The 24,205-nt window shown below is 34.8% G+C and overlaps 1 protein-coding gene across 1 annotated transcript in view; it reads left to right on the forward strand.

Moving 5' to 3' along the window:
• Positions 1 to 24,205, forward strand: part of LOC134252266 (muscle-specific protein 300 kDa-like) — a 133,986-nt gene that overhangs the window by 59,811 nt on the left and 49,970 nt on the right. Inside the window, 19 exon segments of the mRNA XM_062734705.1 lie at positions 243 to 566; positions 798 to 950; positions 1,041 to 1,205; positions 2,042 to 2,368; positions 2,523 to 2,675; positions 2,875 to 3,039; positions 3,152 to 3,478; positions 3,619 to 3,924; positions 4,271 to 4,597; positions 4,878 to 5,030; positions 5,141 to 5,305; positions 5,664 to 6,101; positions 6,193 to 6,229; positions 6,507 to 6,691; positions 6,995 to 7,171; positions 15,219 to 15,380; positions 15,585 to 15,758; positions 16,159 to 16,335; positions 16,676 to 16,981. Of these exon segments, the coding sequence (XP_062590689.1) occupies positions 243 to 566; positions 798 to 950; positions 1,041 to 1,205; positions 2,042 to 2,368; positions 2,523 to 2,675; positions 2,875 to 3,039; positions 3,152 to 3,478; positions 3,619 to 3,924; positions 4,271 to 4,597; positions 4,878 to 5,030; positions 5,141 to 5,305; positions 5,664 to 6,101; positions 6,193 to 6,229; positions 6,507 to 6,691; positions 6,995 to 7,171; positions 15,219 to 15,380; positions 15,585 to 15,758; positions 16,159 to 16,335; positions 16,676 to 16,981 (4,221 nt within the window).

The following is a 24,205-nucleotide window of genomic DNA, read 5'->3' on the forward strand; positions in this document are numbered from 1 at the left end:
AATTTTTGATTAACTCTGATCGGAATTTGAAATTGATAGTAGTTCCAAAACATGATAATCATTCCACCATTTGATAAACATTCCTGAAAATGATATCAGAAGTACTTTCAAAAAGTTAATGCTGCATCTTCAAATTACACATTAAGGTTACTTCATAGTAAGCTTGAATTGTCATATACATGTAAATGCTGAGTCTGTGTCATTTTGAAAACTTTACAAATAATCTTAATAATCTGTCCCAGGAATTTGTTGTGGTCAAAGAAGAGGGGCAGCTCCAGATCCACACAGCTAATACCTGGGGAGAGAAGACCATGAACAACACGTCGATGGAGGGGCGTGAAATGATCCGTAAAGAGCTGCAGCAACTCCAGCAGGAGTGGGACAGCATGATCTCGGAGGTCATGGACACCAAGGTCATGTTAGAGTCATGTCTGCTGCAGTGGTCCGACTACAGTGACAGCTACGAGAAGATCCAGAAATGGCTCCGAGACATGGAGAAAAGGCTGAGGGAGACTGAGCCCAAGGCTGACCTGGGAGAGAAAAAGTCTGAATTACAGAGACTTAAGGTGATTAGACTGTCATAACTGACTAAAGATTCACTTTACCAGATCCTCTTTGAACCCAACATTTTATAAAATGTTTTTATGGTTGATGAAGTGAATATTTGATTACAGTAACATCATGAATAATTCATGTACCACTGATTTAGTCATTTGAAATGTGTCACTCAGTTCATATGATTATTTTATTTTCCATAAAGAGAAACTGGTTTATTTATCAGAATAAATTTTTTGCAGGGTATCTACCAAGATGTTGTGTCTTATGAGCCCATGATAGAGTCAGGCAGAGCTAAAGCAGAAGACTTGGCCTCCAAGAATCCCATCAGCAAAGCTACCACAGACACATCACAGATTCTGTCAAAATACCAGGCCATCAAAGATCAAGCCATGGTCAGTGTTACTTAAAAAGTCTGAGAGACTTCGGAAGCAATTTTGTGCTTGGAATTTCGCTTTACATTTTTTTTTTTTTTTGCATTGTAGGATATGTTGTCAAAATCAGAACGCTGTGTTGCCCAGCATCAGGCTTACCACGACTCTTGTAACAGCTTTGTTCATTGGCTGAGAGCTGCACGTGAAAAACTGGCAACATGTTCCGACACATTTGGAGAGAAATCAACTATAATGACCAAAATTGAGCGAGCAAAGGTACTTTAATTTTTCCAGTTTATTACTTCATAATGTATAATCATTTATCAGAATAATGTGTCTAACAGTGACAATCAGTTAAATTAATCTGAGCCTTGTATTTGTCAAACCCTGTAATTTATAGATGTCCAGAAGGTCAAAGGTGAGGGTTGATTTGTTTGAGTTTTGCCCGGTTTTAGTTTTCACAAAAGACAGAGACTCCAGTTTAAGTTACAAAGTTGTCTTGTCAAAGGCAGGAGACTGGTTGTCTTTTACTATGAAAATTTCATAGTTTTCCTTCACTTCCCTGAAACCCTTCACACTTTCCATTAACTATAACAATATGATTGAAAGAATGACTGGTCAAATTAATGAAAGGCCATGTCCAGCTTCCTTCTTGGGCACACATATCTTAACCTATGCAACACTGGTGTAGATTTTTCGTCAAAAGAACCAACATCTGAAAGAAAAATCATTTTGTTTGTGTGTGTGTCTGTAATCCAGTAAAAACATGACAAACGAAAGTCCAGTGAGTGTTCTTGTCCCAGTGTTTTGCAATGTCCCTTAGATAGCTTGATCTGAACCTAATTTATCACTTGATTGAACAGCACACTTAAACTAACAATCAACAAGGCTGCTTGAGGCAGATGCTGTGAATAGTCATTCAGCAGGTTTCTGACACACCTACATCAAATTTTATTTATTCATTTGCTTAAGAATTTTGCTTTATAGTCATCAAACTTCATAAGAGAACCTGACTCTGAGAAAAGAATAAGCCAAAATTAACAATATTGTAAAGGGAGGCAAGAACAAGAATGTTTCATGTAGTAAACACCCTGTTTATATTTAATTCACAGACTCTGGAAGCAGATATGGGAGAAGGCACCCAGAGACTGAATGATGCCACAAAGGCAGGGGAGAATACTCTCTCCACCACCTCCCCCTCAGGCCAGACCAAGATACGCATGGAACTGGGCGTCATGAAGAGGGACTTTGACGAGTATCGAGCAATGCTCACAGAGGCTCAGGAAGATCTCGACAGGTGTCTCACTCGCTGGAACGAGTTTGAAGACAGTTATAATCAGTTCAATAGCTGGCTCAAGGAGACCGAGACGTTCCTCAGATCGGATCTGGATCTGAAGAATAACCTAGAGGAGAAGAAAAAACACTGGGAACAGTATCAGGTTAGTATAAAATGGAAAATAACTCTTTTATCAGTAAGGGCAGTTCAACTCAGGTGAGCATTCAGCTAAGGCTCATGAACACTCAGACTCAGGCCCATGAGCCTATTGTTTTCATTTTACTTGATAACTAAGTATGAATTATTTTTAATTACAGAATTATATGGAGGAGGTTCTCTCTCATCAGAGTTCATTGGATCGGGTCAATGAGAGAGCCCAAGCTCTGCTGCAAACCAATGCTGACGCTAAAACATCTCACGCTATTACCCAATTAACAACCAGATACCACAGTGTTATTAGCATGTCAAAGGTTAGAATAATTTGATTTTTTACTTAAGACTCAATAAAAACTATTTTCATACCTATATATCAAAAAAATGGAGGGGGGGGGGGGGCATCAGTCAATTCTTTTGAAGAATCATATTGCCAAAAAAAAATCTGCTTAAATTATTCAATATTCTTTACATCTGTTACAGATTTGTTAACAAATTGAATTCTTTATTTTTAAGGACATTGTGAAGAATTTGGAGATTTTCTATGAAAATCACTTGAACTACAACCAGAACTACACAGACTTCCAGGCATGGCTCACTGAGACAAAACAGGCATTGAAAAATGTGCATGACCTGTCTGGAACCAAGGACGATGTCGGAGGCAAACTGGGCAAAATTATGGTCAGTGAAATCATCTAATGATATTAAAAATTTTCTTGGGATGTATGTTTTGTACTATTTATACCATCGAGATATTTGTTTTAATAAAAACCAATTCTCTGTAATGTTTCAGGATCTACAGGCAGCTTTGGACCAGGGTCATGTTCATCTTCGCAGTCTACTGGAGAGTTCAGAGAGAACTTTACCCAACACTAGTCAGCGAGGTTGTCAGATAATTAGGCAAGAAACTGAGACTGCCAAGTCAGAGTATGAGAATCTACTGACTGATGTGTCACAAGGAAAGCGGAATCTGGAGTCGGCACTCTCTCAGTGGGGAGACTTTGACCGTTCTCATGAACAGTTCCTAACTTGGTTATCGGAAGTGGAAAAGAAATTGAAGATGGATCCCGAGCTACGAGTTGACCTGCCAGAGAAAAGATCTAGCTTGGAAAAATATAAGGTAAGTTGTTAAATAAAAACAGAATCATTTCGTGGAATCACTACTGATTTTGTTGTAATGAAAAAGACAACACAAGTTTTTGTCCTCAGCAATTTGTTAAAAATTACAAAGAAATTGATTAATTATTAATTAAATTGTAGGCCATTCAAAGTGACATCTTGGCTCATCAAGATGCTCTGGACAAGTTAGAAGACAAGTCCGACCAATTAAAAGACCCCAGACCTCGCGGCTTAGTATCAGATCTGAAGTCTCGTTACGCAAGACTAGGTGCTCAGGCCAGAGAGATGGTCGAGCGATTCGATGAACAAGTTCAAGGACACGAGGAGTACAGAAGGGCCTACATAGCTTGCCTGGACTGGCTAGCTAATAATAGACACAGACTACAAAGACTTAGTGATTACTCAGGAGATAAGAAGATTTTACAGGACAGATTACAGCAACTCAAGGTTAGCATAATTATGAATTCATTATCTTTCATTAGTTTAATTTACTGATTATGAGGTGAAAACATACTTTACATGTACAACTTAAGTAAAAATGCTTAGACCTCTTTCCATTTTCCTCCTAAATGAAAAAAATACATCAAAAAAAAAATTATTAATTAGTGTCTCCCCCTGCAGATTATATTTGAATGATTCCAAAAGCTGAAAAAGGAGGGGGGATTAACTTCTAGTCTGAATGATGCATTCATAAAGAATGACTGAATTTATAACCACTGGTACTTATTTATAGATTATTTGTATGTACATGTACATGTAGTTGAACATTGTTTTGACAAAATCTGTTTTGTAGGACTTCAAAGGAGAAATGAGACAAGGACAAGACATGGTAAACAATGCCACTCAGCAAGGTGAAAGGGTCATGACCTCTACAGCCCCTAGAGGTCAGGAGGCCATCATGAAGGAGATTCAGAACCTGAAAGAGGACTGGAACACCTTCGCCTCCTCTGTGAATGAAATGGAGGGAAATCTGGAGTCCTGCATCGGGAACTGGGACGATCTGGATGAGGAATACCAAAGATTTCTACAATGGATCGACAAAATGGAGGGACGCATTAAGGGCCTCATGGAAAACAAGCCTGACGAGCAGCGCAAACAGCAACAGTTACTGGAAGGAGAGGTAAGACTGTTTAATATTATTAAATTTTGAGCCAAAATCAGTTTACTCTGTTAGGGTAAATGTAATTTTAACTGTCATTTGACTTCTCTTGGGTTTGATCTGGGACTGTTAAGACATACAGTATTTATTGAATAGACATAACTCAAAATTAATATAATTCATGAAAACAGTGCTATCATTAAAGGATTAATTTGTAGTAGAGCAGTATTCATGTTATTTGCAGCACTATGACAAAATTGTGTACAAAAGCAAGATATTTCATGAATTCTCTATTTTTTAGGACCTTTTTGATGAAATTCTAAAGAAAAAGGCGAACCTTGAAAATGTCAAAGAGCGCAGCGACGCTGTGTGTCATAGAAGCACTGATCCACGAGTCACAAACAATATGATGCAGCTGTCTGCCAAATACCAAGGACTGGTATCTCAGACAAAGGTAAAGATGTTCTTAATATTTGTAAGCTTTCATTATAGGTATAAGTATTTGAGCTACCTAAATCTTACCTTGCAGGGTTTCTTTCATTGGTTGAATGTCTTTGTTTTCAGACTTTGATTCAGAAGCTGTCAGAGAATGCCAGAGACCACAAGATGTACAACAATGCCTTTGATGCTGCCGCCCACTGGTTGGCTGACATGGATGAACGAGTTGTTGAATGCAATGACACGTGTGGCGACTGGCATAACATACAGGAACGCATGGAAGACATCAAAGTAAGTTTTTTTGCCTGAATTTTTGTAATTTATGAAGATTTGATCGTCACTGAATTATTGTGGCATCATTAATGTTTGTTGGGATCAAATTTGTGTGTAAATTTTGGACAAGAATAAATTTCATTGTTTGGTAAATTCATAGACATACCGGTATAAATTCTGCATTTCCTTAATCAATTAATTTTATGATCTGGCTACAGATCACAAAGGCAACAAAAATTGGATGTTCATAGAAAATTGTTGAAATTGTAATATCTTTTCCAATGATTCTTCACCTTTTAAGGAAAAAAAATGAGGATGTGGGCGTTGGTATATTAATGTGACTATTTTAATAGAAAAATTTTACTGTTTGTTTTAGGATATCACTGCCAGCATGGATGAGGGATTACAAAAAGTCAACCTGGTGTGCGACTTAGCAGAAAAAATCTTGCCAAATACGTCCTCAGAGGGAAAACGTTTAATAGAACAGCAGGTGACTGAATTGACAAACGAGTGGGAGAAACTCAACATGGCCATATCTGAATGTAGCTCCATGTTGGAGGGAGTTCAGGACCGATGGAATGATTATGAGGAATATTACGGCAGTCTGGTGAAATGGCTAGCAGACATGGAAAATACACTCTATGTGGAACCAGAGCCCAAGGCTCAGTTGGTGGAAAAGAAAACGCAGCTAGATAAATACCGCCTGGTTCTGAGTGATGTTGAAAATCATCATCGTCTAGTCAACGAATTGGCCGAGAGAGTGGCCAACCTCAGAGGTTCCGAGCCTAGCAGATGTCCAAGTGAAAACCCGAGAGTAAGTTTATGAATTTGGCAACTGGTTCACTAAAAAAATTATATTATTACACATATAATTAACTAAATGTACCTAATTTGAACTTTTTTAGATTAAAATGTAAGATGTCCAAAAACGATATGACAAGGCACCTTCTATCCACACATATTTGACTTTTTGGTTAGTCAAGAAACACAAGAGTAAGTTAACTTTGAATGTGTTGCTATCAACTGCACAATGTTCATTTTTATTTTCAATTAAAAGAAAGATATTAATATTATTATACACAAAATTAACTAATGGTACCTAAATTGAGCCTTCTAGATTAAAATGTAAGATTTATATTGAATGTTACAAGTACATTACTTATTAACTCTCGAAAATTATGCTTATCGAAGAATAAATGTAAATGCTTCTTTAAAAAATTATATTTAAAATTGCAGGATATAGTGGCCAACCTGGAGAGGTCCTATCACGATCATTTGGATTTTCATGAATCTCAGCAAGAGAGTGAAAAATGGCTGCTTCAGACTTCCTTCAAACTCATGTCCCACAACTCACTGAATGTCAGCTCCATGGAACTCACTCAAAGACAAATTGACAAGCATAGGGTAAAATATACTCATTTTTCAAGAGAGGTTAAGGTTCATTGACCCTCTGATAAGAGAGATAGCTCTCATCAGGATAAAATTTTATAATTTTTTAATTGTAAAATTTTCAAGTAAAAAGGCCATTTCTGTAAGTTGCCTTGCTTGTAAGTTTTGTGAAATTTTGCACATTTAATCATGAATTCAATTTCCTTCAAAAAATCATTAAAGTCTTCAAGCAAAATTCTGTATGAGTGAGCTTGACCATGATTTTACATTTCTGAGTATACATTGTGATATAAAATTTTGATAATTTTCTCAATGCAGGCTCTGATAGCAGATATAGAAGACTATCGTAGGACACTGGATAATGTGAACAAGAGAGGGCGTCATTTAGTCGATGAAAATATCAGAGTCCCGAAACTCGCTCAGCAAATACAGTCCCAACTACAAAACTTAGAAGAGAGCTATCTTAATTTACAGTCAACTGCGGAACAAATTCGGGTAAATATTATTTTAATCATTTTAGTTATCTCTTAAGAATTATGGAAGGTGATAGTAGAAGTTTTTTGCTTACTTGGGAGGATTTTTTTATTCATCAAAGTTTGTCTGATGTCTATCTAATACACACTGGTATATGTCCATTAATGTTTATAAATATATGGCAAAATCTTAAAATAGATATCTACTTTGCCCACCAAAACAAAAAAACACAAATTGTCCATAAAAAGACTTGGTAGTTGATCATTCAGAATTTTATTAAAAAAATAGTAGTCTTGGAAAAGAGAAATTTTTAAATCATATTATTTTCTTAGTAGGAGAGAAAAAGGTCAATAGATTAATCCGAGTTTGGATCTTGGTCTTATGGTCAATGATTAAATATGATCCATATGAAAATGACTATCTGCCTTAATATTTAATAATTTACTTAGTAAGTGTGATCAGGTGAGCATGTGTAGCCTATGGGCCTGTTTTTATTGGGTACTTGGTTGTACTAATGGTAGGTATAAAAACACCTCTGTACACTGATTTATAATTGGTAGCAGAACACATCTTTATGTTGACTGTGGTTTTAATTTTAATCAGAGCACGTGTTTTAACCACTCGCGGAACATGTGGTGTAGTTTGTAGCGTTGTGATTTGGTTATACCTTTGGTGTATGCAATAAAATCTCTCGAAGACTTAAAAAATAAGAGGGGACATTGGGTTCTGCAGCAAGATGGTCAAAAAGTTAACCCAAACTAAAAAAAACTCCCATGTACACGTAGTACTATATATAACTATCCTTAGTCTACCAGATTTGCCTCTACAATACTGAGTCATGTCTTCATGCAATATACGTGTCTGCATTAAGTCGGCAGTTTCTAAGTATTCTTGTAAATGGTAAAATTTGTGAGAGAGTGGAGAAATTTTTAGAAATCCGGTAGTTTAATACTTTGGAATGTAAAGCCTTGCTGCTGTATTTACACAAGACTGAACACTTTTGCATGTTTATATTATATCTACCAGTATATATATCTCTCCCATGTATATTCTCCTTCAAACTTGTCTGTATACACTTGACATAGCTATGCTTAAAGTTCTGATTATTGAAATCTGAAGATGTGAAGGACTTTGGAATATTGAAAGTGCTATTAAATTTTATTTACGGTGGTTTGCTCATTTGTTTAACATCCATTTTCTTTGATTCCATTGTGGAGTCAATCCAAAAAATTTAATATTTGAAGTAAGAATTATTACATATTTTTTGTAAGGGGCCTTACCCATGATTTTTTTTTGAAATAGTGAATTAATTTTTTTGAATTGTGAATTCCTTGAAAAATGATGTTTACACACATGAATGAAAACCACAGTATATTGTTAATTTAAAATTTAGGTTTGTATTATCTTGGAATGAATTTTTGATAACTGTGAGTCTATGTCAAGTGTTGCTGGCTTTTTGACCATCCTACTGTAGTACTTTATTTTTATGTAGATTTCTCTGTAGATTATATCAACTAATGTTCTGCACTGTTTTCTATATATATACTTCTGACTTCTGGTGCCATTGGTTGCTTGATTAGATTTTATATATATATTGCAGAATACTTTCAACATTAAAAAAAAAATTCTGATGAAGTCAATATAAAATAATGTTCCAGAGTAGATATAATTTAATATTCACCTGGATTTTTTTTTAAAAGTGTGAATTTTTTCTTGGCTCTTGACAGGTGGTGTTAGATCACATAGATCTCTATTGGTACTAAACTCTGAAGTCTTACACCGCGAGGAGCCCAAAAACCAGAACAGATGCTTATAAAATATATAATCTTATGTGCTACTATAGACTCTAGTTGTTCAGTTGTGTAAATATCATGTAGTGACTTTACATTACGTTTTTTCTGCTGGTCATGTCCAGTTTTTAAAAAAAGTAACTAGTGATACAATTGTTTACACCAGACTTAATGCAGACATTGGTTTTATATTTGGCTTGCATGACATTTTTTTCAAATGATGTAATCACATGTTAAAATGCATGTATACCGTGTGATTTATATTTATTATTATATTTATTGTTGGCTATCGTTTGATTTATTTTCATCCATATATACATGTATACATTGGTGCTTATAATTTTATTAACTAAGATGACGAGAATTATTCAACTATAAACTATATAGTTATTTTTGATATATAGTTTTTATTTCAATTATCCGTCCTTCCATGAAAAGATTACCTTTATATATAAATGTCAGTATTTATTTGTTTGAATCCGTCCAATTGTTGACTAGTTTAATTTATTTGAGAGTATTCTTTTTTGCTCTAACACTGCTTTTCAGACAATTTACCCTTTTTCTCTGACAATATGATTAAGAGTAGTTGTGTGTGTACTTATATATTGCTAATATTTTCTGAAAGCTTTTCAAAAATCAAAAAAAAAAAAAAATGGGAGGGGGGTGTCGAACATCCTTCAGAATAGCATACCTGGTTACCTTTCCTATGGATTGGCTAGTTACTCAATCTGAAATCCAAGTTCAGTATTACATCATAATGCAGCTATATATCATTATTCATCAGGGAAAAAATCTTAAAGAATTGACATTACCATAAAGTATTTCAGTTTATCTTAAAAAAAAAATAAAACTGAAAATCTTTCATTGTTGTCCAAGTGATCAAGTAGCAATTTATGAATTGGATAGTTTGACTTTCCAACAAGTACCCCTTCTTTAATAAACTTATAAAATTGATGCTAACACCTAACACATAGGGTTAACAAAAACTGCTTATACTTGGAGTTACTTTTATAATATTCTTTTTAACACTTAAAAATGCTAAATTTAGTGTACAATGAACATTTTAACAATTTGTGTGAAAGAGCTAGAAGTTTTACGACATTGACTTCTATAATGACAATCAGAAATCAACACAAAACAGTATGCCAAAGATGGACCTTCTGTGAACTGCAGTGCATGTGATATATTTATTATATTTAACTAAACTCATAATTATTAAAACTTTCTTAACTTATATGAGCATTCTTATGGTTGAGCAGAAGCATGTGAAGTATAGATGCATGCTGCTAAGTCTAGAAGCATGAATCAAGTATTGTATGCTGCATTTCTCTGTTTTTGTTTTATTATTCTGTGATGTTATACACATATGATGTATGCTGTGATGCTTTGCCAGAGAATGATATTCCTGTTATGTGGAATACATTTTAATTTTTTTTAATATATAATATTTTTTATTTATGATAGTCTAAATCACTTGACATTGATATGCAATGTTACATCATATTTTACCAAATAAATTAATTTTATGAATGACTTCATTTTTCTCTTTATTCTACTTTTGTATGTATTATATGGCTAATATATTGAATTTGAATGAGCTTTTAAGCTTGATCTCCAAATTTAAAAGATATATTCTCATCCATGGATTCAAGTGAGCTTTTTGGATTGAAGTTTGATGTCTGTTTGTTTGCCAGGTGCCTGTTCTTTGTCAAGTATTGACTTTTAACATCTTCCCAAGAGCTGCTGTGCCAAACTTTACTTACAACATCTGTTTGTAAGTGATGGGGATTAAGAATTTCAGATTTGTTCAAATTGAAAAGTCCTTGTCCCCCTTATTAGAACAAGCAAATTCAAAGAATTGTGGTCATTTTTTATGGCATGTTGTGCCAAAGCCCTTTATAGTTATCACCTAAGTTGATTTTTTTAAGAATTAGGTCAATCCTGAAGGTCAAGGGGTCAGAAATCATAGCACAAATCATGTCACAGATTATGCACATGTCAAATATGAAAGCCCTGTCTCTTCTCGATCAAAAGTTATAAGGAAAAATTAAAATTTTTGAAAATAAGGTCAAACTTCAAGGACAAGGACACAAAGACCCAAAATAAAATCATAGTATATTTAGAAAGGTCCTGTCACAAGCAATACACAGGTTTGATATGAAAGCTCTATGTCCTCTCATTCAAAAGTCTTGAGCAAGGTTAAAGTTTTTGAAAATTACGTCAAACTTCAAGGTCACGAGGTCAAAAATCATAATGTATTTAAAAAGGTCTTGTCACAGATAATACGCATGTTTAATATGAGAGCCCTATCTCTTCTCATTCAAAAATTTTGGCCAATCTTAAGTCTAATTTTTTTTAAGTAGGTCAAACTTTAAAGTCAAGGTCATGGGGTCAAAAATCATAGTGTAGACAGTCATAAACCTAAAAAGTGGCACTTTTTCTACCTTTCTACAGCAAAAATAAAAAAAAAACGTGGGGGTTAGCATGTTGTTTGAGTGATAAAGAATCTAAAACAAGAGATTAATCTTAAAACAGCTAATTTGCTATTGTAGAAACTGTATTACATGTAATATTCCACAATCATCTGCTTATTTGATACCCAAGAGCATGCTTGTAGTACATTCACTTTACCAACTGAGACACACTACGGTCAGATAAGTTGATTTTACAGGGATTTCAACAACCTCATTCAATGTCAGCATTTCATAAATTCTATTGTCATTATAATGACCTTGTTTGCAAATACAACCTATCATTGGATTTTGACTGATATAAATGCATTTTTTTCCAATTGTAAGGCCATTGATTGTTTAAAAAAAATCTGTCTATGGCTTATTCCTTCTAAATGATCCCTACATTACTCCTTCTACATGATCAGTACGTCACGAGTTCCAATCCCAATGTGGGATTTGGAGACCGGTCCTTCGGATGAGACTGTATAAACTGAGGTCCTGTGTCGCTGTAGGTGCTAGCACGAAAAAGATCCCTCCCTGCTCAATGGCCCTGAGTGCCAAGTATAGGACAAAATTTGCAACTCTCCATCGGCAAGTGATGGCGTCTCCATATGAGTGAAAAATTCTCAAGAGGGACGTAAAGCAATATACAATCAATCAATCAGTAGATAGGACTTGCAACAAGTGTGAACAATCAACAGGGGATGCTTACTCTTCCTAGGCACCTGAGCCCAGCTCTTGAATTTCCAGGTGTTGTGTGTTTTGCTGTCCTGTTCACATATTTGTATTGTTTGTAGGTTTTATGAGATTGATTGCTGTTCATTATACCCCCGCTCCAAAGGAGAGGGGGGTGTACTGTTTTACCCTTGTGTGTCTGTGTGTCTGTAACAAATTTTTGGATCAGCAACTAATTTTTGAAATTTTAACACAATCTTCTCTGAGGCATGCCATATGGTGGGATACATTTTCGCTCAAATCGGATGTCAACTTCCTGTTTGTCTGCGCGTCTGTCCATTTCATACATAACAAATTTTCGTCGCAGTTTTCTCTGCAACTACTCATTGTAGATTCTTGAAATTTTCACACAATCTTTTCTAAGGTATTCCATATGTTGGGATACATTTTTGTTCAAATCGGATATCAACTTCCTGTTTGTCTGTGCGTCTGTCCATTTCATACATAACAAATCTTCGTCGCAGTTTTTTAATTAGCTATTCATAGCGGATGCTTGAAATTTTATTACACTCTTTGTTGAGGCATGCCATATGGTGGGATTAATTTTGATAAGAATCTGATGTCAACTTCATATTTTCCTGTGCATCTGCCTGTAATTGAACTTGTGTATATTAACATGATAGTGCTTATTTACATCAGAGCGGGGGTATTACTAGTGAGCATTGGCTCACAGATTTCTTGTTATCTTGACCTTTGTCATGAAAGGATTAATTTTTAATAAGAAATATACTTAGGTAATTAATAAGTAATCTATTAGAGAATGGGATTTACAATTACTAAGTTTGCCTCGTGGTTTGTAGAATCAATTAAGTGTATTTTGCAGAGATTCTTTGGATAGAGATTAATAAAAATTTGCTGAAATTTTTAGAATAAGAATTCAGTTTATCTATAAGATATGTAAGCGTCCTTGTATAGTGTAGGACAGATGTATTCCCAAAAATAGAGTTAATTTTACTTCAAAATATAAACAGGAAAATCCCCTCTTGAGGGAGGATTGTCTGCCAATGGTGAGATACAATAGTTCATTCATAAAATCTGTCCAAAGTTACAAATCTGAATCCTGGTTTGGTCAGTCATAATTTATTCCTACTTATTACAATTTTTGCTGAGCTATGCAGTGGAAGAAACAAGTGAAGGTAGGGAGGAGTCTGGAGTGGTGCTTTATAGGGTAAAGCCATTTAATGGGGAGAGGAATATGGAGAGTAGGCAGCTTTATGGCCAAAAAGTTCAGACGGTAGAGTGACTGACAGAGTTCAGGTGGCCCTGGGTTCAAATACTGGTCTGTTTCATGGCATTTATTCACTTGCCATTTCACAAGACTATACAGCTGTACATGGGGAAGTTTGACAAGCAATGAAGATTCATATTTATTTTCAAAAAAGTGGAAATCCTTCATTTGAGATCAATAGATATATATGTTCAGCGTTAAAAAATTAAATAGGGATATGCAGTTCATCACTATCAGATTGTCACCTAACATGGTTTCCAATGACATCCAATGTTTTATCTACGAATGATCTTATCTAGATTTTTGCAAAACAGCCAAGCTGTATTATTATTGCAAATTGTAGTGCTCAATTCAATACTGCTATTACAAATAGATTACAAACCTCAGGTGAAATTCACTTATTTTCATAAATATTTAAAGAAGACAAATGACAGTGCTTGAGATTTTTGGAGATTAAATCTGCAATATGGTATTGATTAAACCAAGTTTATGAGGTTTTCAACATTTTTCTTTGGTTTGTTACGCAATATGAGTGGCAATATTGAAATTTATGAAAAGATTTCTCTGTCATTCTTAGTTTGAATATTCTGATGCATCTACTGCTGCATATACCCAAATGGACCAAAAAGCAGCAAATCTAATGTAATTATACCCCCCCCCCCCCGGCTTGAAAACCAGGAGGCTATATAGTAATCGGGAGGTCTGTCTGTATAGCTGTCCATCCGTTTGTTATGCTTTGGGGTACCCATCTCTTATCCACAACTCTCATACCACAGAATGAAATTTGTAATGTTGACTTTCACAGAATCTTTATTACATATTGCCATTGTGCACCTCCTATTTTACTTTTTGACACATATTTTGGGTTTCCCATAGCAAAACATGGACACTGCCATTACATTCATATAGGAGGTGGGGGGTATCATTTTGTGAGCTCATTGCTCACAGTATCTCTATTTTTAAAAATGTTCTTCACTTTGAATACTTACTACAAATTCTTTTCATGAATATACATTAGCCATTTAGCTCTTAAGAACATGATGAAATTTTATGACATTGGGGTGCAGGGTTCATGTATTTAACCATGTACTAGAAATGCATTCTTTCTTGGAATCAAGCTCCCAAAGTTTTGCTTGTTTGTAATGAACAGTAAGCTAGAGACAGAAATCATGGAAGTCATGACTCCAGGGAGAGTTGGACAGATTGAAATTGAATAGTACCCTGAAATTCTTCTCTACTTCTGGACATTTTAAGGTTCATCAAACCCTCTGACAAGAGAGACAACTCACTGTGATGAAAGAGTCTGAATGTAAGACTAATGTTCTTTTTTTTTGGAATTGTCAATTTAAAAGGCCATTCTGTCAAATTTTGTCCATGAAGGCATGTTGAAAATGTATATTTTAATCAGGATTTAGAGTTCTTTGGAAAAGTCATCTACTATCAAAGCCAGGAAAAAAAGGGGATGAAACTTAACTTTTCAACACAGCAGTTTAAGGAAATTGATCATAACATCCAGATGGATAAAGAAAATACAAGCATACTGTAGAAGTACTTTTTTCCGTGTGGTATTAATTTACCCTATGTACACGGTCACAAATTTTCCGTGGAAATTTGTCCAAGCGTACTTGATATAAATGAAAGGCATATAGTGACAATCTAGAAAATCCGCATAATTTTCTACCCACGGATTAAACAGAAATTGAGATTCCGCGGAATTATGACCCCGTGGAAAAAAGAACGTCAACAGTATATGTAACTTGCAATGCTCTTGATACTTAATTGTTTTTTTTAAGACTTGAAGACATCTTGTTATACCTTGCTTGGTTCTGTACTAATTTTGTCATCTTTTTCCTTGATTCTAGGTAAGGCTGGATGAGGTATTACAGAAATGGTTTCAATACAAAGGCCTGCTGGAGAGAGATAAACAATTTCTAAATGAAGAATTTCCACAGTGGGTCAAAGAAACAGACAAAAGTATCCCAGACAATCTCCATGATGCACAGAGTAAACTGGAAACTGTCAGGGTATGTAATTAAACATATCTATTCTCTATTGTTTTCTTTGTCAGGGTAGGATGTATCAATGTTTACTTAAACGAAAATAGAATTTTTCAAAGAAATATTTGCAGCCCTATTTTCAGCTGTTTAAATTACTTAATATTGTGAAAATAAAAAAACTTTGCTCTTTGGCACATGGGTGAATGTTTGTTTTTCTTGTATTTTTTCTAGGGTATGTGGGAGAGACTGACTTCTATGAAGCAGGAACAGGTAATGGCAGCCCACCAGTGTGAGAGTCTGGGAGGAAGTACTGATAATCAGGACACGGCGGACCAGCCGGCCGAACACTCCGTGGCTCAGTTAGCCGAGGCAGTCACAGAACTCGTACAGGACGCCATCGGAGAGGTAAAGACTTTACAGAGTTTGTCAAAAGTGGGAAAAATCAGTTTTACTTTGATTTTTGATTCCTTGTATCAATATTGAATTTCAACATAAGAAACATAATGAATGCAAATCATCAGTTAAAAATGTATCTGAAATTTTATAGTAACCATGTAAGATTTTCTTTTAATATTCCTTGTAACTTGGATTTCCTTTTAAGCAAGTCCTTCATAACTGAATTTTACTAATTTGAATGGTTCTATAAATTGGTATAAGGAACATAATGCAAAGTCTCCTATGGGATTCATAAGAGTTTCTTTTTCTCTGAGATTTCCTTATAAGTTTCCTTGTAACTGAGATTTCCTTATAAGAAATGTTTTTGATAACTGACTTTTACTGTGAAATCTGAATGATTACATTGCAGACTGAGAGACGGATGAATGACATCCGCGACATAATCCACCAGTGGGAGACCATTGATCGTACACGTAATGACCTGAGGAACTGGCTCCACAGTAAGCAGGAGGAACTGCATGACCTGGAGAACAGACCCAGTAAACTCCACGCTGAGGCAGCGGAGCTAGAGATCGCAAACCTACAGGTGGGTTGTTGCTGCAGAAGTGGGTTGTTGCTGCAGAATATTGTTATTACTGAAAGACTTAAAATAAAAAAAAACAAGTACTATGAAATCACTAATTTTCATAGGGGAGGGTTAATTTACACCAATTTTGTGGTATGAAGAGACCCACAAATCCATGCCGGACATGAAATGCAAAATTTCATTCATATAACAATTCAGCACTTCTTCACCCATGAAATCAAATTTCCATGAACTCAAAAATTTTACTTACGAAAATTTATGATTTTACAGCAGTTTTTCATTGACCATCACAGAAAAAGGTTCTGAATCATTTTAGACTAACCTTTATATTTTTTCACAGACTCTCAGAGAAGAGGTCACAGCAAAGGGCCCAGAGATAGAGAAATTTGTAAATAACTACCGGGATCTAACTCAACACAAGCCATCGTTGGTGGATCCAGTGGTGCGGGCGGTCCGGGACGACTGGGACGAGCTCCTGGGCCAGATCGAGAACTTACTGGAAGAGAGAGAACAAGCCCTGCAGACGAGCCGGGAATTACAAGATGCCCAGAATACAATGGACAATGACTTGGAAGATTTCGTCAAAGAACTAGAGAAGATAGAGGCTGCTGAGGCCAGCATGACAGATAAAGTCAACCAACTGAAGGTCAGTTCTCACTCACTTATATATAACAACAGGAGAATCTGGCCAATCATAGAGGGTATAGGGCAAAAAGCTCTTTATACATGAGGATATACATGAAGGAAATAATGTGAAATTTTATTTTGTAGAATTTTATTATCCATGAAAGTAAAGTTGTATTTTAGACACTTTCTTCAGGCTTTGAGTTGAAATCAATGTACACTGTATTTTATTGATAAACAAATCAAACAAAAAGAACAAGGAAGTGCATAAAATTAATAATTTCTACTCAACTTTATGCTGCATATAGGGTTCAATACAGTTTAAAACTTGGGTATCTTGAAAAATGATATTTCAAATAGTGTGGCTTTGTCAAACCATTTTGGAAGTCCCTATCACTGATTCTTTAAGTATTCTACCCTTGATATCTCAAATCTGATATCTGGAAGTTTGTTATATTGAGGTTTGACTGTATCAACACCCTGTCCTCTCCCCTAAAACTGGAGAAGATATGCCACATCATTTACATGTGCCTAATTTCTTGTACTTCTGCATGTCATATTTTCATTTATTTTAACAAACCATTTCACAAATCTTAAGAATGTTTGATAAGGTTTCATTCCCTTAAATTTGAAAAGTCCTGTCGGATTAATTTCTTGAGAATTAATTAGTTACCAGGAATACAGTTGTAAGAATTGCAGTGAACAATTTCCTCTTTTTGATTAAATATCTCCTTTTAAATTCCACTCTTTAAAAAAAATACTAATTGTCTTTATATATTATTCTGCTTTTGTGAACTGTTGCAGTATTCAAATCAATTCACAAGAATGTGAAATGTATGCCTGTATTAGTTTAATTCCTATGAAAAACCCGATACAAGTTCCAAAGCTTTATAGTTCATGAATAGTGAGTTGATTCACAAATTTAATTTTAAAAATGTTTCCAAATTAAATTACCTGTAAGTATCTTACATTTAACTTAAGTATGTAATACATACTTAGCACATGCCTCATTAAACTTAAGGTAGGCAATTTTGGCTTTAGGGCCTTTTATGATTGGCCAGGTAATCCATTGTCTGTCTGACTGTGTGTGTATTGAGCTTGAGTTGTGGTGATTGAGTACTAGTTCTTTATATATAAATATAAATGAAAATGGGAAAACGGAAAATTTGAATGAATATCTATCTTTTTATAGTGATGTTCATCAAGTTTGCCCACTTGCTTTGCATGCCTATAGATAATATAATTAAATAATTAGACAATTTTCTATGTGCCATGGTTGAAATTTTATTGACCAAATGGCTCTAGATAGAAATTGTCACATATACAATGGTAATTTTGTATTTAAAAAAGGAATGATATTTGATGTGTAACTTTCTTTTCCATGCACATTAGGACATTATACTTTACTTGCAGCGTTGCATTCATTATATGCCTTATATCTTCTTATGTATACAAATAAACAAATTATTGATACCTGTACCAGTAATTAATCTGTACATAAGTGGTGAAATGAGGGGAATTGCATGATAATTATTTTTTAAAAAATATATGCACCTGGAATTTTAAAGAAGTCCAAGGTTGCATATCTGTAGTATTGAAAAACTGCTGAATAAGCTCTACATTGTCACACTTCCAATAATAACTAGTATCCATACGGTTACAAGGAATATTGGTCTCATGCCATTAAACAACAAGCTAGAACTTGTAAATTTAAATGGAGGGCCATTATTATCCTCAAACAACGCATAAGAAAGTTAATATGAAAATCAAAGAGAGGATCAGTGTTTCACTCGATTGTTTTAATGGCACATTGTTGAAGTTGTACACATTCCGATAATCTCTCTCTCAGAGATTTTGCTTGCGCCTGGTTTTTAAAAACTTTTAAAGACTGGAATTTTTCGGGGTGACATATGACTTGTTTTAGTGGTGTAGGTCATACTTGGAGAAATTGGCAGTTAGAAAACTAATGCAACTGTAAAAAAGTTGATTTTGTAAGTATCTCTCTTAGATCTCTCTCTGTGAATCATTTTATAATTTTTTTGCCTTCTGTTTTATTTTGGAATGTTGTATTCACTGTGCATATCCTGTCTTCCCCCTGTATTCCCCCTGTATCTAACACTATATAGCCTGGTGGTTTGTTGTATCTACCCTTTTTCCCTCTCTCTCTCTCTCTCTCTTTCTCTTGTCTAGCATATATATACCACTTGTAATGTAGCCAAACTGTTCAGTGTAGCATCAATTCTAACAGTAATCGATCATGTGTCAGCACTAACTCATAATACACTTCACTGTCAGTTAGACAAATTTAAAAAGATTCACAAATCGTGTACTTTAAACACGAAAATTGATTGGCGCGATACAGTTACCTAGCATGTTGAAGCATGTTGAAGCAGCTTACATTAAAATCAATATGTTTGCCCTTTCTATATATATCAGTGCATGGCTGGCTGTGTATTATGGGCCGGGTGATTGATTTATCAATATCCTTTGTACTACTACAATATGGCTGTAGTGTACGACTATAAAGTTTTAATTCCTCACATTTGTTTACCTCTTCTATCCTTTGTATAGCGCTGTATAAAACTTATCTATACCCTTGCCATATACACTCTGCATACTATTGACATTAGTTGTATTCTTTCATTCTGCTTTTGGAAACCATTCAAGATTTTGGGGGATTGTAAAATTTCTACTCGTTCTTGTTCAATTCATCCTTACTACTCTATCAGGTATGAGTTTTCAAGTCCGCAGAAATTTTTTAAAAAGGGCATCAGAGCTAATAAACATATTACTTCTAATCCTATGTACAGTGTAATTTATAGCAAATTATCTTCATGCAAAGCAAGTTAGCAACCTTGAGAATCTAGCATATGTATAATATTGGTTCATGTATTTGGTATGCTGCTTTGACTCTTTGCTTGTGTTAAGTAACTTAATACTTACTTAAAAACTTAAAACATTGCAAGGAACTAATATTTTTTAGAACAGTTTTAATAATATTTAAAATAACGTAGTGTAATGATAATAACTTGATTCCAAGACACTTAATTTGCAGTTTGCTTTTAGGTGTGCTAGTTTATAATTTTGTATTTTGTGTGTTGTGTATGATGCTGGGTGGTGGTCTGTTAATACTAGGCTAATCAAATTTTTAGTTTTAAAAAAAGTATTGTTTGATGCATTTTTCTAACTGCCATTTCTCCATATATCTACACTACAGAGACGAAAGTGTCGATCCACGCAAACACCACGAGGTGGCACCCGCAGAGGGAATTTTGGGTCGGACGACGACGATGATAACGACGATGGTGACGATGATGTATTTAGATGGCCAGTGACACCTAAAAATTTATCAAGATCCCAAAGCAAGTCCTCCCTTAGACGACAACTGCCCACTCCAAGATCCCGTAGAGGAAAAAGACCGTTTGACCGATCTCATGACAGCTTGAAAAAAGGATCAAGTGCAGCTGCTTTAGACTCGGAAAGCGAAGAATCCGGATATGGTGAAACTTACTATACGATGCATGCTTCCAGTTTTGACAATGATGCGTTTGATTCAGTAATTGAAACCACGATGCCAGGAACGCCACTAGGACTGGAGCAGAACCACTTCTCCGATAACGAATCGACTGTGAGTTATATTACTGGTGAATTTCCACCCGCAAATCCAGAGGACTTAAGAGATGCCCAATCTCAAACTCTAGGCCACGCTCGTACTCAGACTGCAAGCGGAATGTGGGGTGGAAGTCTCAGAGACATTAGTACTCAAATGCCCAGAGCCATGGAAACTCAGACAGAAGGATTACCTAGATACATGAATAGATCCACACAGTCTTTACAATCCATTGGAGCACAGACTCGAAGATCACATGGTTCAAGGACTGATTTGCTTAAGAGTATTTTAATGGAAGTAAAAACAATGAAAAATCAAAGAGGACTCAACAGTCCAAGTGAAAATTCAAACTCTCCATTTGGCTCCGAAACCTCTCTCAAGAAAGGCATGCTCAGGGATATTCTTACCGATGTTCGTACCTTAAAAGAGCATGGAGCTCATGGGGAGTCTGCTACTCAGACCGAGAATGAGCAAGGCACTCAGACAGGGCCGAGGCTTTTCCCCGAGGGTGATCCTGTGAGAAATGCCAGGCATGGCAGACTGAGAGACTTAATGGATGATGTCAAGGACTTGAAGGCTGGAAAAACAAACAGTAACACTGCATCTCCATTGGAGGACTATCGATCTCAGCAAACCTCAGCCATGGGAGACCCAATGGAGAGAAGACCATTATCAAACCTAGCTGCTCCAAATCGAAATTCCCCCGTTCGATTTGGAGCATCTCGACCACATTCAGCTCAAAACGGTGTTCATAATGGATACATGCCAGAAGGCTTCATTCCGTCAATGAACATGCCTGAACCACCTACATATGGAACTGCACCCTATCCAGGTCAACATATAACAATGAATGATATAAGTAATATAAACGATCGCATCCAAAGGCTAAATAATTACCAGTTACCACCTCGCAGAACACTGCCTCAACCACCCCCACCACCGCCACCACCACAGTTCATTGTGCCAGTTTATGCTTCTCCACCACCACGAAGAGTTACCTTCAGGGAATTCCCCCGTTCCTTTGAAGATGAAAATGATGGTTTTCTATCCGACGAGAGTGAATATGATGGTGGTATTGCTCCAAGACGCAGTAGGCGGCGGCATGCTCAGACGCTGGATAGGTACGGAATCGAGGACGCCATTACAGAGGCGTGCAGTGCAGCTAAACAGTTAAGGAAGATGTCTCAGAAAATGAAAGACTCTCTGCGAGATGATCTCCTTAAAAGATGACAATTATAAGTTAATTAATAAATTGATATGTATATTTATTTCCATTAAACCCTGGTTGTTAATGAAATCGAATCTAGTTACAATTTTTTTATGTTTCATTTTATACGTTTGCTTTTTATATTTTTTGTTTTTTAGCTCAGGTGAGCTAAAATATCTTTTCATCATTTTTTATCTAGAATAAATACCGGTACGAAGCAAGTCACCACATTACCTTTGATTCTTAAGCAGTTTTTTAACATCCGTCCAAAACTTATATACTCTCTTCTTTTTTTTTTTTTACAGTCCATTACATTTAAATTTGAAGCATTTTTGGTAAACATTCCCATTATGTTGACAAAAATAAAGATTTTCAGGTGACTGTAATATTGTCTCCTTGAGGTTTTTATTTTTTATATTTTCTGTGATATATTTTGTTGTGATTTACTGGAATGGTAAATTTGCCATTTTAATCTGTGATATATTAAAAGATCTGATACATTACAATATACGCAAAGAATATGTTTGTGATAATTTTACACTGGAATGCATTACTTTTAATTGTTTCATCATAGTGTGTGAGCACATTTAGTTTTGCTTTTTCATATGGAAATGAAAAAAAATCTTGGTGATAAACTAGTTTTGTTTTCATTATATATTCATGTGATATTATTTATAAAATACAGGTATTCTTTGAAGTAATGAACAAAATTATCAAATAAATCTTTCATGTTCTGGGGTATTAATAGAACAAGACACAGGGTCAGGATCTGATGTGACCCTTACTCATTTGAATTATGGAATCATGCAGGGTCATACTGTTTAACAAATCAAAGTTCCTTTAAAGTTTGTGTGAACTGCACACATGAATAGTGTCCCTTGATGCATTGTTCATGTACGTATCTTGATGACATATATATGAAGTCATACATGTATTTGAACCTGGGCTTCCAAAAGAAGGGAAGCAGATAAGCATCAAATATTAGTTAAATAGTAGATATAATTATAGACAAGTTGCTTTTAAAATGCATACATAATAATTAATATATAGGGAACACACAACACAAAGAAATGCAACATATGAGATAAATGTGCATGAGCAAAATAATATATCAATCAATTTGTTATTCAAAAAGACACATTTTCAAGCTATTACAACATTTGATTTTTAAGAATTTATGATCATAGAAGAAGTATGGTGTCAAGAATTTCTTATTTGGCCCAGCAATACAGCATTATACATGTATTTATGTTCCCAAACTGCACACGATGAACTCTTTAACATGCACACATTTAGCAATGATTATTTATAAAATGATCACCTTTTTGAGGAAAAAATTACTTATAAGAGGTCATGTAGGTCAAATGCCTCCAACATTTAAAGATTGTATGTAGAGAGAAAACAAAGAATCAGCTGGGTTGATAGATATAATTAGGTAAAATGCAAAAAGAAAATGTGAACATGATAGCATTTTGATACATATGTTTTGAAAAATCAACAATATTTTAACAACAATGGTGCATACAAATTTCACACAAAGTTGATAAACCTTTATTTTATTTATATAATTTTGTATTTATATATATTTATTATAATGCATTTATTGGTGTAACCAGTAGTTCTCTGTTGTATACACAAATTTCCGTCCAATGGATAGTATTTTAGTTGAGCTCTTAATTAATTAAATCTTTTGTATGATGTACGTTGCTGGCTGGCGACCATTTCTCGGATGGACACCTTTTCTCTTACTTGTATCTTTTCGTAAAGATGAAAATTGTTCAAATCCCAAATCTAAATCAAGTCTCTCTCTATAGAATGCATGTCCATATTTCAAATGTTCTCATATTTTCAAAGGCATTTAGCATGTGCATGTTATCACAAAATTTCAAAGCAATTTCTAAATGCAGTTGTAAAAGTGTAGACCTGATGACAAAAAATTCTTTTGAAAATTACTACGTTCCTCATTGTTATAAATAAAATATATTTAAATTTATAAAAATTTTAGTTCTTTAATTGTGTGAGAATTGGTACTTTCCATGAACTGGTTGCAAGCCAGTACTATTTGTTGTCCATATTATATAAATTGTTTCACAGATTTCAACATTTTTTATACAAAGTTTTCCAGAGAAATTATTTTAAGTCTGCAGGTGATTGCTTGAGTACAGCAAGATCTGTTTGGTAGTGTTTTACAATGAATAAATATTTATATGTATTGTTTTCTGCTCTTTTCTTTCATTCCACTTGCATGTTTAGTAAAAAATGAGACAAAATTTGTCCAAATTTAGTTGAATTTATAGAGATCAAGATGAATATTCCATCCCATTGGCAGTGCAAGAGAAGTTGACAAGTAACTTTGAATTACCAATTAATTACCATATATAAGAAGATTATTTGGGACCTAAAAGAAAGTGAAATTAAGAAGGCTATAT

Source organism: Saccostrea cucullata, unplaced genomic scaffold (genome assembly GCF_032062105.1).
Source record: "Saccostrea cucullata isolate Sc308-1 unplaced genomic scaffold, CSIRO_AGI_Scuc_v1 ctg130, whole genome shotgun sequence".
NCBI lineage: Eukaryota > Metazoa > Mollusca > Bivalvia > Ostreida > Ostreidae > Saccostrea > Saccostrea cuccullata.